At 44.5% G+C, this 18,648-nt stretch overlaps 1 protein-coding gene across 1 annotated transcript; it reads left to right on the forward strand.

The window, feature by feature from the left end:
* The first annotated feature begins 4,745 nt into the window (after window positions 1-4,745).
* On the forward strand, window positions 4,746-14,663 carry LOC128418401 (phospholipase A2 inhibitor NAI-like). Its single transcript, XM_053398040.1, has 5 exons — window positions 4,746-5,026; window positions 5,484-5,600; window positions 10,994-11,143; window positions 12,225-12,368; window positions 14,154-14,663. The coding sequence occupies exons 1-5, from the start codon at window positions 4,978-4,980 to the stop codon at window positions 14,369-14,371; spliced, it is 678 nt and encodes a 225-aa protein (XP_053254015.1). The 5' UTR covers window positions 4,746-4,977; the 3' UTR covers window positions 14,372-14,663.
* Window positions 14,664-18,648: the final 3,985 nt, after the last annotated feature.

An 18,648-nucleotide genomic window follows, 5' to 3' on the forward strand; every position in this document is an offset into this window, starting at 1 on the left:
TCCTAGGATTCTTTGTGAGATTCCTGCATTGCAGGGGTTTGGACTAGATGATTCCTGGGTCCCTTCCGACTCTGCGATTTAGAACTCCATGTTTCTATGATAATTGTGCAATTTAAGCAGTGAGGTTTAAATGTGGAAATGTTTCCCTAGCCCTGCATACTTGGCCTACACTCCTGCTCATCAGTTAATATTTCTTTTTCCTGTATACAAACCTGGGCAAAGTGCAAAGGACATGGAAGAATCTATTCTATGAGGACCAGGGTGGATGGAACTGCATTCCTGGTTTTCGGATAACTTGGCCTCCCCCGCCCTGCCCCCCCAAAACCTCCAGTTCTTCTGCAAGATAGCATTCAGTGCATTCACATGTGAAGAATATTGCATTAGTTTTCCTGATTATAGGGCTAGTGTTCCTGTCTCATTCAATAATGCTCTTCTCAGCACTGGAGAACTTGTTGCTTTATGGAACTGTGGCGTTTCGTCCTGAATTTAATTCCCACCAATGGGCACCCTATGGTGCAACAACGAACATCATTGGACGACATTGCTTCTTTCGCTCTTTCCTCACATGCATGCTTCTGTCCCCCCATGAAAACATCAGAAAGGAATGCTATGCTGATATGGCACCTCCATTTTTAATAAAAAAATACTCCGACAATTTTCTGAATTAAACAAATTCATTTTTTTCTGGAATCTACCTAGCAAACTACATTTCACTAGTTTTCTGGGCTTTTGCGGCCCATGAAAGCTCAAATATAATGTGGAAATCAACAGTTGCGGAACAGAGGGACAAAGTGTAAATAAAAACGTATTGTTGATCACTTCTCTCTCTCTCTTTAATAATAGTAATTTTAATCAACGTTGGCTGGCGTGATGTGGCCCTCCATCACTGTGACATGGTTGAAAAGCAAGGACATCTGGGAGCTCATGGGAGCTATTCACATCCACCAGCAAGGTGTTGAGTCTCAGATGTTCTCATGAAGAGCAGGGAGGACAGGGAATGGTTCTTAAGAGAGCCAGTGTGGTGTAGTGGTTAAGAGCGGTAGTCACGTAATCTGGGTAACCGGGTTCGTGTCTCTGCTCCTCCACATGCAGCTGCTGGGTGACCTTGGGCCAGTCACACTTCTCTGAAGTCTCTCAGCCCCACTCACCTCACAGAGTGTTTGTTGTGGGGGAGGAAGGGAAAGGAGATTGTTGGCCGCTTTGAGACTCCTGAAGGGGAGTGAAAGGCGGGATATCAAATCCAAACTCTTCTCTTCTTCTTCTTCTTCTTAAAAAGTCTGGACTGAAGTATAGCAAAAATTCACAAAACTGGGTTTGTCCAAAGGCTGGCTGCAGTGGTAGCAGTCATAGGAGCCAACTCCTAGGGGCTGGGGGGGTCTTCGCCTCCCAATAAAATATTTGAGGGGCCCACACACCCCAAGTTAATGGATATTGCCATTAAAATGGCATGTGTGTGTGTGTGTGTGTGTGTGTGTGTGTCATGTCATGTGATCAATTACGTGGGGTGGGGCTTACCTGCCCCCCCAATTTTATTCAAATTGGCACCACTGGTTGTTGTTGCATATTTCTCACATTATAATAATAATAATAATAATTTATTATTTATACCCCGCCCATCTGGCTGAGTTTCCCCAGCCACTCTGGGCGGCTCCCAATCAGTGTTAAAAACAGTACAGCGTTACATATTAAAAACTTCCCTGAACAGGGCTGCCTTAAGATGTCTTCTGAATGTCAGGTAATTATTTATCTCTTTGACATCTGATGGGAGGGCGTTCCACAGGGCGGGCGCCACTACCGAGAAGGCCCTCTGTCTGGTTCCCTGTAACCTCACTTCTCGCAATGAGGGAACCTCCAGAAGGCCCTCGGCGCTGGATCTCAGTGTCCGGGCTGAACGATGGGGGTGGAGACGCTCCTTCAGGTATACAGGACCGAGGCCGTTTAGGGCTTTAAAGGTCAACACCAACACTTTGAATCGTGCTCGGAAACGTACTGGGAGCCAATGCAGATCTCTCAGAACCGGTGTTATGTGGTCCCAGCGGCCACTCCCAGTCACCAGTCTAGCTGCCGCATTCTGGATTAATTGCAGTTTCCGGGTCACCTTCAAAGGTAGCCCCACGTAGAGCGCGTTGCAGTAGTCCAAGCGTGAGATAACTAGAGCATGCACCACTCTGGCGAGACAGTTTGCGGGCAGGTAGGGTCTTAGCCTGCGTACCAGGTGGAGCTGGTAGACAGCTGCCCTGGACACAGAGTTAACCTGCGCCTCCATGGACAGCTGTGAGTCCAAAATGACTCCCAGGCTGCGCACCTGGTCCTTCAGGGGCACAGTTACCCCATTCAAGACCAGGGAATCCCCCACACCAACCCGCTCCCTGTCCCCCAAAAACAGTACTTCTGTCTTGTCAGGATTCAACCTCAATCTGTTAGCCGCCATCCATCCTCCAACCGCCTCCAGGCACTCACACAGGACCTTCACTGCCTTCACTGGTTCTGATTTAAAGGAGAGGTAGAGCTGGGTGTCATCTGCATACTGATGAACACCCAGTCCAAACCCCCTGATGATCTCTCCCAGCGGCTTCATATAGATATTAAAAAGCATGGGGGAGAGGACAGAACCCTGAGGCACCCCACAAGTGAGAGCCCAGGGGTCTGAACACTCATCCCCCACCACCACTTTCTGGACACGGCCCAGGAGGAAGGAGCGGAACCACTGTATGACAGTGCCCCCAGCTCCCAGCCCCTCTAGACGGTCCAGAAGGATGTTATGGTCGATGGTGTCAAAGGCCGCTGAGAGATCCAGCAGAACTAGGAAACAGCTCTCACCTTTGTCCCTAGCCCGCCGGAGATCATCAACCAGCGCGACCAAGGCAGTTTCAGTCCCATGGTGAGGCCTGAATCCTGATTGGAAGGGATCCAAATGGTCCGTTTCCTCCAGGCGTGCTTGGAGTTGTTCAGCAACCACCCGCTCAATCACCTTGCCCAAGAATGGCAGATTTGAGACTGGGCGATAGTTGGCCAAATTGGCCGGGTCTAAAGATGTTTTTTTAAGAAGCGGTTTAATGACCGCCTCTTTCAGCGGGTCTGGGAAGGCTCCCTCACAGAGGGAAGCATTCACCACCCCGCAGAGCCCATCGCCCAGCCCTTCCCGGCTTGCTTTTATCAGCCAGGATGGGCAAGGATCAAGGAGACAGGTGGTCGGTTTCACTTGTCCAAGCAGCCTGTCCACATCCTCGGAGGTAACAGATTGGAATTGATCCCATGTAACAGGACCAGACAGAACTCTAGCACTCTCCCGCCCTGGCCCTGCTCCCACGGTGGAGTCTACCTCCTTCTGAATCTGAGCGATTTTATCTGCAAAAAACTTGGCAAAAGCATTGCAGGAGATCTTGGGGTCCCTACCAGGCCCCGGTGGTACAGGTGGTTCCGATAGATTGCGAACCACCTGAAAAAGTCTCCTGCTGCTGTTTTCTGCAGATGCAATGGAGGCGGCGAAGAAGGCCCTCTTCGCCGTCGCCATTGCCACTTGGTAGGCTCGACGTTGAGCTCTAACCCGTGTCCGGTCTGATTCAGAATGAGTTTTCCGCCACCGGCGCTCTAGCCGTCTCAACGATTGTTTCATCACCCTCAGCTCCGGGGAAAACCACGGGGCTGTCCGGGCTCCATGCAATCGGAGAGGGCGCTTCGGAGCCAGACAGTCAATAGCCCTGGTTAACTCCGCATTCCAGCGTGCCACCAGGGAATCAGCTGAAAGGCCATCAACATGGGATAAAGCATCCCCTACCACTCTCTGGAAGCCAATTGGATCCATTAAGTGGCGGGGGCGGACCATCCGAATCGGTCCCACCTCCCTGCAGAGGGGAAGGGTTGCGGAGAAGTCCAGTTGCACCAGGAAGTGATCTGACCATGGCACTTCTTTCGTTTCGCTTTTAGTTAGTGTCAGATCACCAACATCCATAGAGGTGAACACCAAGTCTAAGGCATGTCCACGGCTATGAGTTGGGCCAAACTTATTCAGGGACAGCCCCATGGAGGCCATGCTTTCCACGAAGTCCCGAGCGGCCCCTTGTAAGGTCGTGTCAGCATGGATGTTAAAATCCCCCAGGACAACCAAGCTAGGTGTCTCCAGGAGCATATCCGCCACGACCTGAAGCAGCTCGGGCAGGGAATCCTTGGTGCAGCGGGGAGGTCGGTACACCAGTAGGAATCCTGTACTGCCCCTATTGCCCAACTTCCAGAACATGCACTCAGAAAACTGGGTCTTCCCAATAGGACGCCTGGTGCAGACTAATGACTTCCTAAAAATCACTGCAACCCCCCCTCCCCGCCCACATGACCTGGGTTGCTGTGCGTAAGAGAAACCTGGTGGGCAAGCAGCGGCAAGGACAGGCCCATCTGCTTCATCCAACCAGGTCTCTGTCACACATGCCAGGTCAAATCCTCCATCCACAATCAGGTCGTGGATGGCAGTGGTTTTATTCATCATTGACCTGGCATTACACAGCAACACTTTCAGGTCATGTGGGTTTCCCTTGCTGATTACTGTATCCTTCCGGTCAGGACCAGACCTGGAGGCAGGGATGTGACATTCACTTGGATGTGACCCTCGGGTGTTTGGCAATGCTCAAAATGTGGATTGCATTGCACGAAAATAGAGAAACATTGGTATAGATTTCTCAGTTGACTTTCAACTTTGGCAGCAGGACAGAGAATAGGATTTTTTTTTTTAAGTGCCCTTGCCCTTTCTGAGAACTGTTTGCTCAACTTTGTAGGACATCCTCAGCTGAGTCACATAGAGCCAGTGGCTTCGCTAGATTCAGAAGAGCACTTTGTGCTTTGAAAGACATGGTCTGTAGCCCACAAAAGCTTCTGCCCTAATAAACTTTTTTTTTTAGGTGTCGTAAGCCTCATTTTTGTTATAGGAGACCCCCGTGGCTACTCCTCTAGAAATTGCTGGTCCCAGGCCAGGAGACCTCGAGAATCATGGAGACCCCACTGCCTATCTTCCTCCTTTCAGTTTTCATCACTACAGGTGAGTAGATAATGCTAAGAAACCATTGAGGCTAATGGGTTTACAAGCCTTCCAAGAATAAATAAATTGCTACATCTCTTAAGAAAGGTCCATAGAAATAGAAATAGGCTGTGTACACGTCATACATTTAGAGGGTGCTGGGAAATCTAGTTCTGTGGTGGGGAAACTACAGTTCTGAGAGTTATTTGGGGGAAGTGCACACTTAAAATGTGCTTACATGCCTGCCGTTTTTTTGCAGTCTGAGATATTTGAGATCTGAATGATTAGTATCTGTGCCAATGTATAGCCATAGGGATAGTATTGGCACTGTGTCACATGAAAAGTTGCCCGTACATTATATTCATTGAGTGCACAATCTCTCTCTGCACACACAAATAGTTGAGCTGTACACTGTAGAGCAATCCACATGCCATGTCTAACACATCCAGGTGATACTTTTTCTTTACCCTGTTTTTAGGGGCCTCTCTGGAGTGTGAGATTTGTGAGGGCCTTGGGCACTCTTGCAGTGGGCCTACGAACAGATGCCCCCCTGGTTTCGACAGATGTGCTGTTATGCTGTCAGAGACTACAGTGGGTAAGTCCATGGCAAAAGCTCAAGGACCGCCTCTTTCCATACAAACCTACCCAGTCCCTGAGATCATCTTCTGAGGTCCTCCTTCGTGTGCCTCCTCCTTGAGAGGTCTGGAGGGTGTTGTCATGGGACTGCCAAGGAATGCCTTTGAGTTCGGGGGAGAAGAGTCAGAACAGGAACAGTCAGAAGGAAACAGAGAGGAAGTGACGGAAGGGGAAGAAGGAGAGAGCCAGGAGGTAGGAAGGCTCTCCGATGCTGAAGCAGAGCCCCAGCACCACACAGGAAGTTCAGGAACAGACGGAGAGCCTATGCCTGTGGCTTTGGCACAGTAAAGGAGAGGGTTAAAGCGCAGGGATCAGAGACATCCCATGAAGCTCCTCTGCCTTTTCTGTTGGAGGAAAAGCACTCCCCGAATCTGAACCGGATGATTCGGATGCATGATTGTACTGTGCTGCTAGTACATATGTAAAAGAAAGAACTATAAATATCTTTTTTTTAAAATATTTTTATTAAACAGTTTTTATAACCATACAGACAAAACATACATAAACGAACAAAAGACAAAAACAAAACAAGAAACAAGTACCATTTCATATCCTAATATCTTAAACCTTTCTTCCTCGACTTCCTCGTGCCTCCCATTTCTGTATTCCAAATTCTAATCAATTACTCAGCAAATCTTCCCTTATTTTACTATATATTTAAGCTAATCATCCTTATTCTCCTTGTCTTAACCATTGCTAATAGTAACCATTTACTTTCCAGTCCAACATCATTCTAACTGTCATTAATTTTGTAGTATTTCTTTAGATAGTCCTTGAACTTTTTCCATTCTTCTTCCGCCGCTTCTCTTCCCTGGTTTCGGATTCTGCTCGTCATTTCTGCCAAGCCCATGTAGTCCATCACCTTCATCTGCCATTCTTCCAGTGTGGGTAGATCCTGTGTCTTCCAGTACTTTGCAATAAGTATTCTAGCTGCTGTTGTAGCATACATAAAAAAAGTTATATCTGTCTTTAACACCCCTTGGCCGACAATGCCCAAGAGAAAGGCCTCTGGTTTCTTAGGGAAGGTATATTTAAATACCTTTTTCAGTTCATTATAAATCATTTCCCAGAATGCCTTAATCTTCGGGCACGTCCACCAGAGGTGAAAGAATGTGCCTTCCTTTTCCTTACATTTCCAACATTTATTGTCAGGCAAATGGTAGATCTTTGCAAGCTTGACTGGGGTTATGTACCACCTATAAATCATTTTCATAATATTTTCTCTTAAGGCATTACATGCCGTGAATTTCATCCCGGTGGTCCACAACTTTTCCCAGTCAGCAAACAAAATATTATGACCAATGTCCTGAGCCCATTTAATCATAGTTGATTTAACCGTTTCATCTTGTGTATTCCATTTCAGCAGCAAATTGTACATTTTTGACAGATTCTTAGTACTGGATTTTAACAATTCAGTCTCTAATTTTGATTTTTCCACCTGGAAGCCAATTTTACTGTCCAATTTAAACACTTCGTTTATTTGATGATAATGCAACCAATCTCTCACCTTCTCTTTTAGTTTCTCAAAACTCTGCAATCTCAGTTTGTCCCCTTCCTTTTCCAAAATTTCCCAATATCTTGGCCACTTCGACTCCATATTTAACTTTTTAACTGCCTTAGCTTCCATTGGAGACAACCACCTTGGAGTTTTGTTTTCCAGCAAATCTTTATATCTGACCCAGACATTTAATAGTGCTTTTCTGACAATATGGTTTTTAAAACTTTTATGTGCTTTAACCTTGTCATACCACAAATATGCATGCCACCCAAAAATATTGTTAAAACCTTCCAAATCCAAAATGTCTGTGTTTTCAAGAAGCAGCCAATCTTTTAGCCAGCAGAAAGCTGCCGCTTCATAGTACAGTTTAAAGTCTGGCAGGGCAAACCCCCCTCTTTCCTTTGAATCCGTTAATATCTTAAATTTTATTCTGGGCTTCTTGCCCTGCCAGACAAATTTAGATATGTCTTTCTGCCACTTCTTGAAACAGTCCATTTTATCCATTATTTGTAATGCTTGGAACAAAAACAACATTCTTGGCAATATATAAATATCTCTCTGAGTGAGCAGAGGGTGCTTATTGCGAAGAGCATACACAAACATCACAGGTGTCAACACGAGAACAGGCCTTTTCTGCAGTGGCTCCCCATCTGCGGAATGCTCTCCCCAGGGAAGTTCGCCTGGCACCTTCATTATACACCTTTAGGCTCCAGGCAAAAACGTTCCTTTTTAACCAGGCTTTTGGTTGATCCTATGCCCTTTTAAAATGTGGCTCTTTTTTGGGGGGGTGTTATTGGGTTGTTGTTTTTATTTTGATTATATATACAGTGGAACCTTGGTTCTTGAATGGCTTAGTTGGCGAGCAAATTGGCTCCCAAACACCAAAAACCTGGAAATAAATGTTCCTCTTTTCGAATGTTTTTCGGAAGCCAAACGTCCAACGCAGCTTCTACTTGAGTGTAGGAACCTTCTGCAGCCAATTGTTTTTGGTTTTTTTTAAAGATTTTTATTAAAGTTTCAAAAATTATATAAAAACAAAACAAAACAAAAATATAAACAGACAAGAGTAAAAACAAGTATACTTTCAATCCCTTATTTTCTTATAACTTACTTCCCCGACTTCCTCATACCTCCCCTTTCTGTATTCCAATTTCTAATTTATTAATTCAGCAAATCCTTTCCCTTAATTTTCATTTAATTTTTGACCTTTCTTTTCTTTTTGCTTATCCATTACAGCTGGAAACCACGTAAATTCTAAACCAGCGTCATTCTAACATTCATTAATTTTGCAATGTTTCTTAAGATAGTCCTTAAATTTCTTCCAATCTTCTTCTGCTGTCTCTCTCCCCTGGTCTCGGATTCTGCCAGTCCCATATAGTCTATCACCTTCATCTGCCATTCTTCCAGGGTGGGTAGGTCTTGTGTCTTCCAATACTTCGCGATAAGTATTCTTGCTGCTGTTGTAGCATACATAAAGAATGTTCTATCCTTCTTTGGCACCAATTGGCCGACAATACCCAAGAGAAAGGCCTCTGGTTTCTTCAGAAAGGTATATTTAAATACCTTTTTCAGTTCATTATATATCATTTCCCAGAACGCCTTAATCTTTGGGCACGTCCACCAAAGGTGAAAGAATGTACCTTCATTTTCTTTACATTTCCAACATTTATTATCAGGCAAGTGGTAAATTTTTGCAAGCTTGACTGGGGTCATGTACCACCTATAAATCATTTTCATAATATTCTCTCTTAGGGCATTACATGCCGTAAATTTCATACCGGTGGTCCACAACTTTTCCCAGTCAGCAAACATAATGTTATGACCAATATCTTGTACCCACTTAATCATGGCTGACTTCACCATTTCATCCTGCGTACTCCAATTGGAAACCGAACGTTTCAGTAGTCGAACGGCCTTCTGGAACAGATTATGTTCAAGAACCAAGGTACCACTACATTGCAGGGTTTTTTTTTTAAAAAAAATCATTTCTGTGAACTGCCCTGAGACCTCCGGGTATAGGGCAGTATAATAATAATAATAATAATAATAATAATAATAATAATAATAATAATAATGGCTAGGAAAGAGACTCTGACTAAACATTGGGAACAACTTTCTCATGGTAACAGCTGTTTGACAGTGGAATGGGCTACCCCAGAAGGTGCTGGTCTCTCATCCACTGGAAGTTTTTAAACAGAGGTTGGATGGTCATCTGTCAGGGACTCTTTAGCTGAGATTCCTGCAATGTAAGGGGTTGGACTAGATGGCCCTTGGAAGTCCCTTCCAACTCTACAGTAATGTGATTCCATGGCACTAACTGCCCCCCAAAGGGGAATGAATCCAGAATCTTCCCAGTTTTGTCTTGCATAGGCTGGATTGGCTTCATTCTTCACACTAACTCCACAGAGTAGGAATCTAAGCCAACTGGGGCAATTGCTTTGGTTTAATTATGAGTGGGGTTACGTGTCCTTGATGCCCCCATTAGCACAGGATTTCCTTATAGCTCCCTGCATTTCAGAATACAAAGGCTTCTGCTAAGCATGAAACACGGGAAGAAAAGCAGTTTCCCCAACTTGAGAGACATTAGAAGTAATTGTAGCCTAGACAGCATGGGGACTGAGACATCCTCTGTGGTATAAGTAGAGGGACAAATCTAGTTTTGTAGTTAGTTTGGGTTTCTGACTTTAAAAAAAAGAACTATGGAACAATATTGTATCAAGTAAGGTTGCTCCAAAAGTGTAAAGTGGGCTTTATCCAGTGTTATTCATTCGAAGTAGGGCCATTAGATTGTGTGTCCTGCTAAAATTAATGGACCTAAATTAGTCATGTCCATTCATTTCAATAAGTCTACTCTCAGTAGGAGTAACACTGGATTAAAATCCACTGAAGTTAGTGGGCAACAGATCTCCTCCACAGTACTTCTCAGCTGTATCTGAAGAGGATGGATGGAAATAATAGAAGGGGTAGATTTAAATTATCTGGAGCCTCAGTTCCAGGCCACTAACATCTGCCATCCCAGGTGGAATTATGGCATTGTCTCCCTCCCACCTTATTGCAAATGTATTTTGACCTTGCCTGCAAGGAACAATAATTGCATTCCTCTTAATCTAAGAGGATGGATTATGCCGAAATGGCAAAAATGTCCAGAAGAATCAGGAAGACTAAATTTTAATAATTTATAATTTATCTTAAAAATCATTGTAAACAGTTAAAACCATTAGTAGGATTGGAATAACACTTGTAGTTTAATGGTGAATGTTGGACATAATGGAGATGCAAAATATTTGGATTATTATAAGAGATGCAGGAGGAAATGATTAACAATAGGACCCACAAATGGAAGGAGGGAAGTCCAGGAGAGACTTTGGAATCTTGGTTTTTTTGTTGTATGTTGGATATGTGATTGAAAAACTTTAATTTGAAAAACCAAATAATTTTTTTTAAGTAATGGCTTTCCTCCTAATGACCTGGTGGGCCACCATAATGCCTTATAAGGAATGCTCCATGATATCACATGGGACATAGGGGAATCACTTCATTCCGAGATCCTTGATATCATCTTCCATCAGCTGGGGCAGAGAGCCTTTCCCAACCTGGTGCCCTTCAGATTTCCTGGACCAACTTCCATCAGTCCCAGGCAGCATGGCCAATGACCAGGGAGGATGGCAGCTGCAGTTCAGAAACATCTGGAGCACCCCAGATTGCAGAAGGCCACAATAGTGAGAACTGGGCTTGATGGACCAATGATCCGATTCACGTGAAGTGACATGGCACTTGCTAAGGATGCTGAGAAGTAGGGTCAATACCATAGTGGTCCTTTTTCAGACATCCTGTTTCCCTTTTGATGCTTACAGGAACAAAGTTGAAGGCCATTGTGAAGAGTTGTGTGCCATCCAGTGCCTGCAAAAATGGCGTCACCGTCATCAATATGGGCCAGACAGGAAGAGTAGTGACCCAAGTTTTCTGCTGTGTGGGGGACGAGTGCAGGACGATGACCCCCACCTGTATGTTGCTGCTGTTCTCCTCTTTCCTTTCCTCTCTTTATCTTACTACCTTTAATTAGCTCTCTTTTAAAACAGCAAACAGCCAAATCCTAAATCTGTCATATTCCTCTGCTCCTTGACTCACACCACACTCCAGTTTAATGAGCTCACATTGGTGTACTTCATTTATTTATTTGCAGTCCATTCAAAAACAGCAGAGGAATCCCTAATGCACAAGGTGCCCTCCCAATCCTATACAATTAGTTTTAAACAATCTTTCTTCTTTGCCCCCTGGGAATTGTATTTCGTATTAGAGAAGAACGAGCTCCCTCAATATCTGTTATAAGAATTGTCAATCTTTTTTGGGGGGGGGCAGTGATCATAATCGGGACTTGGAAAAAGGGACATGGGTGACAGCCATAAATGGCTGCCATGGGGATGTGGACTGGCACAAAATGGCCTCCTTGGAGGAGGCATGATATGACACAAAATGGCAGCCACAAAGGGAGCATACCACAAAATGGGACAGACATGCCCCCACTGCTCCATTGACAGGGAAAAGGATGGAAGGGAGGGAGGCTGTCTGATCCTTGGATCCAATGAAATGTGGATATGTTTAAGGAAGTATGTTCAATGTAGGGAAGGCTGAGCCAGTGCAAGCAGGAACCAAGCAGAAAATCCAAACCGTCTCTCCTGCCTGTGGGTTTCTGAGGAGATATTTACAGAGTCCTTTTGCGGCACCATAGGAGATCCTGGCAGACACTCTAGCCCTTGTGGGTACCATGGTGACCACCCCTGCTGTATTTGAATTGATAAATGACACAATTTGAGGTCTAAAGCAAAAACAACTGGTACACCTTTTATTAAATTCCTCACCTCTTTCCAAAATTTGTACGCTTGTTTTACAAGACCGCAACATGTGCCAGTAGGCCCCATTAATTTAATACTTGAAGAAAGTCTTGGAGATGGCCTCTTTCCCCCTCAAATATTCTGAATTGAACTCATAATTGGTGAACGCCTCCACCCCACATGAGGAACTTAAAAACTGGCTGCTCAAACAGGGGCTCAAACTGTGTTTTTCTTTCATCCCAAATGTATGCAGTGACGCCCGCAAAGACAAAGCCAAATGGCAAAGTTTGCCCAGCCTGCTATGCTCTGCACAGTCTTGAGTGTGAGGAGGAGGAAGAGGTCAAATGTTCTGGGGATGAGAACTATTGCCTTGACTTGTCTGGGACTACAACTGCAGGTAGCTGAACGCATAAGCATATGAAGAAGCAAATCTACACTCCACACAACAACTCAGACTGGTCTTTATTATTTCACTACTTCAGTCAGTACAGCCACATTCTGAAGGGTACCCCATACCTGAGAGGTCACCAGCCCTTTTGGACCAGTGTATATATTTTGAGAAAGTGCTGGGGTGCCAGTCACAAAATGGCTGCCATGGAGTAGGCATGGCATAAGACAACCGTCCCCAACGACCTTCTGTTTACCATGGGAAGTCAGCTACGTCTTGCTGGTCTTTGTTATGGTGATCACACACACACACATACACACACACGTTGTTGCTGTCTCATAAAAACAGCAAGCATTCTCAGTACCAGGGACTACATGCAGGTCTCGCTTACTGAACACAGTACATATCCTGGAAATTGTTTGTTTGTTTAAAGTGTGTTCTCATAATGAGCCCACGATTTCCATTCATTCCCATAGGAACATTTCTAATTGGGGATTTGTCCAATATCTCCCCATGCCCCTCTCTCCATGGTTTTTTGCTGAAATGGCTGCAGCCAACCAGCAAGAGAGAGACAAAGGAAAAACTGATTTGTCCAATCTCTCCTGCTCTCTCATTTGTTCAGTCTTCCTCCCTCCCTGCATGTCTGCTGCCCAAAATGGCTGCTTCTGACCAACAAAGCACAAACAAGCAAGGATGTAAAGAAGTGGGCAAACTCTTGATGTTTGGATATCTGAATCTGCAGAGTGTATAGCAAGGGTTAGTCATAAGTATTTACATTCCAGTAAGTGAATTTTCACGTAGTGTGAGGGGATAGCGGAACCAGAGTATATACAAGATAGACACACCATTCTACTTTCACAGAAATTATTTAGAGGAGCACCTGCACTTTTGCTCCATAACTTTCTTTCTATGAGGGCTAGATACTTCTTTTTTTAAAATAAATAAATAAATGAAAGCAGGTTTCCGAGCTGTTACCACATAAAATAAGGTACATTCTCAAGAGACTACACCATAAGATGTTACATCAAAAACAACCTGTTACCAAAAAATGTAAAATAATTTTGTTTTGTTATGAATACCAAACAAACCCATATTTTATCAGGAATTGCCATCCTGTCATATACATAACAAATGGCCATGAAATGGAAGCAAAATCCATAGATTTAGCTACACCCAAAGATATTCTTTATTTATGAGTCAATTTTTCAGAAAGAATGATAAACATTACTTTTACAAACCATTAAAACAAAAAAAATAACTGAAGGGCTCTTTCCAGCCCGTGATATGGCCAAACAAGCAGCTACTAATAGAAAAAAATTAAGTGGTTTACATATTCAGTCTGTATTTGACCCATCAAAAATTGATAAACAACACAATTTGACATCTAAAGCTAAAACTACCAGTACACCTATTATTTCAGAAATTTCCTGCCTCACCTCTTCTCCAAATTTGTACGCTTGTTTTACAAGGCCACAACAAGTTCTAATCCTTGAATTAATGAGGAGGGGGAAAGATTTTGGATGGCACTTTGATGACATCATGCAGACTGGGCAATAAATTTGCATGCATGATCAGTGCACAGCCCACAACAAAGCACCGTGGAAACAGAGTGTGATAGCCTTATCCCTCTCTGCCACACACAAGATCAGGAAAAGATGGATCTCCTAGATCCCTACCTCCTCCCATCTTCTCTCAGTCAATACTGTAGAAGATGGGTAGGTGGTTATCACAGTTCATCATATATTTCCCTGGTATTGATTGTTGACTTGGATCTTCTGCAATCCTCTCTTTTAGGAGCCTTAGTTGTTACAACCATCATGAAGGGCTGTACGAACTCCGCAACCTGTCAGAAACTGAATGAGCATTCTGGCTCTTTCTCTGGGATCAGTGTTGTCGCCTTAAGCAATTGCAAGCCAGCTAACAGCTCTGGAGGCCACGGGATCGTTCCAGGATCATTTAGACTATTTTTTGCAACCCTTGCCGGGCTCTGGTCTGTGATGCAGCTTCCATGATTTTGCCCCGTGGGACAGAGGCTGGGCTGTCGTGACACTCGCTTGGGGCTCTTGGAACCTATTAAGATTGTAGGCTTTTCAGAGAAGACAGAACCTTCAGCCTACACTAGGGTTGGGGAGCCACACTTGCGAGGACCAAATGTCTCCTCTCTCTATTTCAGCCTCTGGACTCCGCCCAGGTCACATCCCTCACCAACTGTGCTTTGCAACCTTCTCTTCTCTTCTCTTCTCTTCTCTTCTCTTCTCTTCTCTTCTCTTCTCTTTTTATTAAAGATTTTCGTGGATTACAGAAGTACATGCATCAGCTCTAGTTTCAGATCATAAAGTCTTTTTTACAGATCATTTATATTTGATGTGAGACTTTGATGTTGTGTGTGGTATAAGGTTGGGGAACAAGATAGGTGGGGAGAGAGAAAGGGGAGAGAGAGAAGGGGGTGGTAGTCAGTTTTTACATAATGTAAGTGTGAGGTTTTTGTGTCCGTGTCATGTTGGGTAGGTTCTTTTTCTATCCATTTAATAATTTTCATCGGCGGGGGGGGGGCAGGGCCTGGTTGGGTGACCTTCAGTTGATTGCAGTGGGTTTTGTTTGTGAGAGGGTGGGGTTGTAGGGTCAAGTTAGCCATATCAGTTTGCATGCTGTCAGTGGGTTTATGTTGTCGTCTTGTTGGGCTGTGTGTAGCAAAGGGGAGTCTCACCGGGGTGAAGACATCCTTTTCTTATTTGTCCCTGTGTCTGTTTCAGTCCACACCCAGCCCAAAGTGCACACCAAGATACCCAAAACATTACTAAGTTCCTCCTCTGGGCTCTGAGCCTAACATCCTGATTCCTACAGACAAGGGTACCATCAAAACTAAGCCCATTAGTGTATCAAAGCAGGCATATAGGAACATCTATCAGATCATAGCTAGAGCAACTTCCAATTAATTGAAGGGTTACCTTGCCAAGAGAGCTTAAGCACAGCTTCCAGAACAGTTCACCTTCGGCACAACACAAGCCTTCCCTTGCCTGATTCAGATATCACTTTAAACAGCCTTGACTGCCTCCAAAGAATCCTGGGAATTTTGCTTTGTTAAGAGTGCTGGGGGTAGTGTGGAGCTACAGTTTGCAGAGGGCTTTGTCCGTCAATCCCACCTCCCAAGGAACTCTGGGAATTGCAGGGCAATTGCTGTGCCCGCAGTTTGCAGATAACTTTTTCAGGAAATAACCGTAGTAGGAGATGAAGTTACTGAGCATACCAACAAATTGCTGGGCCTGAATGGTATTGTTATAAGAAAAACTGCTCCCTTTCCCTTATGGGGTATTCCAGAGCCCATGCAGAGTCCTTAAGTGGGTTCCCTATAGGTAGGATAAAATAGCAGAGGCCAACCAGAGTATATTGAAAAGCAAAGCGGCTAGTAAGCCTGATCTTTCTTCATGGAACTGTTGCAGCAGGGTCCCCTCTCACCACATGCAGGAGGGAGGAGAACCCTGAACAATGGTGTGCAAGCCCTTATATAGACTTTTGAAATTGCCCACCCTGTAGCCCAAGACCACCCCCTAAAACATCATACATACATCACAGAAGGAGGCGGTCTACAGCAGAAACCCTGTTTGCCAGAATACCTGATAATGGTCACTCACTGCATTACCAGGGCAGCCTGGCCATTCTTTTGTGATGCTTAATACTTTAGCTCCTGAATCCAGGTCACAGGCTCACTCTGTTCCTGCACAAATATGCCCTTAAGACAGGATTTGCAAGCAAAAAGACATTGGGAAAGCTTTCCCCATTTGCCTCCCTTACTGTAGAGCAATATCTGAGGTCACTGGGAGAGTCAAAATGGCTTCAGGATGGCTCTCCCATACTATTTCAGACACATGGTTCATATATTTAGATGTGTGGATTTATGAATATTTATTCTACACTTGAGACCTTAAAATTCTTATAACAGTATCCACTTGAGAGTTTTTTTAAAAAAAACTTCAGATGTGAATATTGTCAATATGAACTGCCAATACCGTAATGCCTTTATATAAATCATACTTGGGATACTGTATACAGCTGGGGGTCACTGCATTGCACAGCACTGCAATGGATGCCAACCATAAATTAAAGAAAAGAGCCTTAACAACAAATAAATAGGTAAACGTCTGCTTAATGATTCATTGCTGGTAAATTCCCCTGGTTGATGATTTTGTCATATGCAAATATGCATTATGCAAGTTTCGGGTTGCACAACTCAGTATTTGACTTTGCAGTGCTCTGTTGCTGTACAATTTAATTATGGGTCTATGATACCAATGTAAATATTTTTAGCCATTTTAGGGAGATTAATGGCACAATGTGACTGAAGGGCAGAAAGGACGATTAAAGCCATTGTCATGGGCCCTTCTCAGGGTGATCCTATTTTTGCAGACTATGGGCACATCCCTATGCGCATATGAGCCAACTCCTAAGGGCCAAGGTCCCTTCACCCACCATAAAATATTTGAGGGGACGAGGGGGGGGGCAAAGTTGATCAGCATTGCCATTCAAATGGTGTGCATACCACCATTTAAATGGCAATGGGGCTCACCTGCCCCCCCAATATTTTATTCACGTTGGAGCCCCTGCTTTTGTGCATCCAACACACATTTAAAGCACATAACTTCCCAAAGAATACTGGGAGCTGTAGCTCTGTAAGGGGCAACTACAGTTCCCAGGATTCCTTGGGGGAAGTCATGTGTTTTAAATGTTCATTGGATGTGCTTCAAATGTATGGTGAGCAGGTTTGAGCTGGTGGCAATTGACCAGGAAAGAGATCTTTTGGGTCATGGTTGACAGGTTGATGAAGACTTCGATCCAGTAATTGGCAGCTGTGAAAAGCAAGAATGCCACTCTACGGATCGTCAGGAAAAGGACCGAAACTGCCAACAGTGCAATGCTTTCATTCAAATCTATGCCATTGCTACACTTGGAATATTGTGGCCACGTCTCAGAAAATGTATGCTAGAGCTGGGGAAAATGCAGAAAAGGCCAACCAAAATTATTCAAAGGCTGGAGCAACTCTGCTAGGATGGACATTTGATGACTTTTTCATTGAGTGAGAGAGGCGAAAAAAGGTAAATAAGATGGCTGTGTGATAGCATACCCCTCAAGTGTCTCAATTTTCCTGGGACTTTCCAAAATTTGATCCTGATTTGATGTCCCATTTCCCCCCTCCAGCACCACCACTAAGCTTGGGGGGGGGAGGACGAGCACATATTTTGGTGCCATGAATCAGCTGGCTCCCGTGTGCTGAGCGCTGGACCATGCATTTTGGTGTGGTGCACTCACGCAAGCCAAAAGACCCACATATTTTGGTGCAGCATGTCTTGGTTTTCATCAGAGTAATGTTGGAGGGTATGGACACTGATTCTTGATACAATGCATTGTGCATTATGCAGAGAAAGATAAGAGTCTCTCTCTCTCTCTCTCTCTCTCTCTCTCTCTCTCTCTCTCTCTCTCTCTCCCCCCCCCCCATAGTACTAGGACAGGGGATAGTCCAGTAAAGCTGAATGCTGCAATATTCAAAGCAGAGAAAAAGATGTAGTTGTTTTTTTCCTCACAATGCAGCATTAAAACTATGGGATTCCACAAAGAGGTGGTTGCCAAGTTGGATGGATTTAGAAAGCGATTATACAAAAACATGGAGGACAAGGCAATGAGTGGCGGCTAGTCCTGGCTATATGCTTTCAGAATCAGTGAGAGTGTGCCTCTGAATGCCCTTTGTTGGGGAACAACAGTAGGAGAGGGCTACTGTGCTCATGCTTTGCTTGTGCATGTCCCCCAAGCATCTGATTGGCCACTGTGGGATACAGAATGTTGGACTGCACGGGCCATTGGTCTGATCCGTCAGGGCTCTTCTGATGTCATTAAGGCATTCTACAGCCTCAGTGCTATGACAGAAAAATTCATGGTAGCAAGGAGGTGATGGGGGTTGTAGTCCAAAACATCTGGAGGGCACCAGGCTGGTGACAGCTGTTCTAAAGACCCCCACAAAGTCCATATGTGTCACCCACAATTGGCCTAGAATGGAAGACAAGTTGGGATGTTGCTTCGCAGGTGGTATTTCAGGGCAGCCCAAACCACACAGACAATTTTTCAAGTGGGATTTGCACAAAGGTAAGCCTTGCAGTCAAGTCTCAGCTGTCCAGGTGAAGCAAAACGAGAGCACGCCAAGGAGTTTTGACGCATCGCCTCGTGCTCTCCCTGAAAAGAACAGCGGGTTCCCGCCCAGAAATTTATTTCTTATTTCCTTCTTCGTTGAGATGGAAGAGTG

Source organism: Podarcis raffonei, chromosome 8 (assembly GCF_027172205.1).
Source record: "Podarcis raffonei isolate rPodRaf1 chromosome 8, rPodRaf1.pri, whole genome shotgun sequence".
NCBI lineage: Eukaryota > Metazoa > Chordata > Lepidosauria > Squamata > Lacertidae > Podarcis > Podarcis raffonei.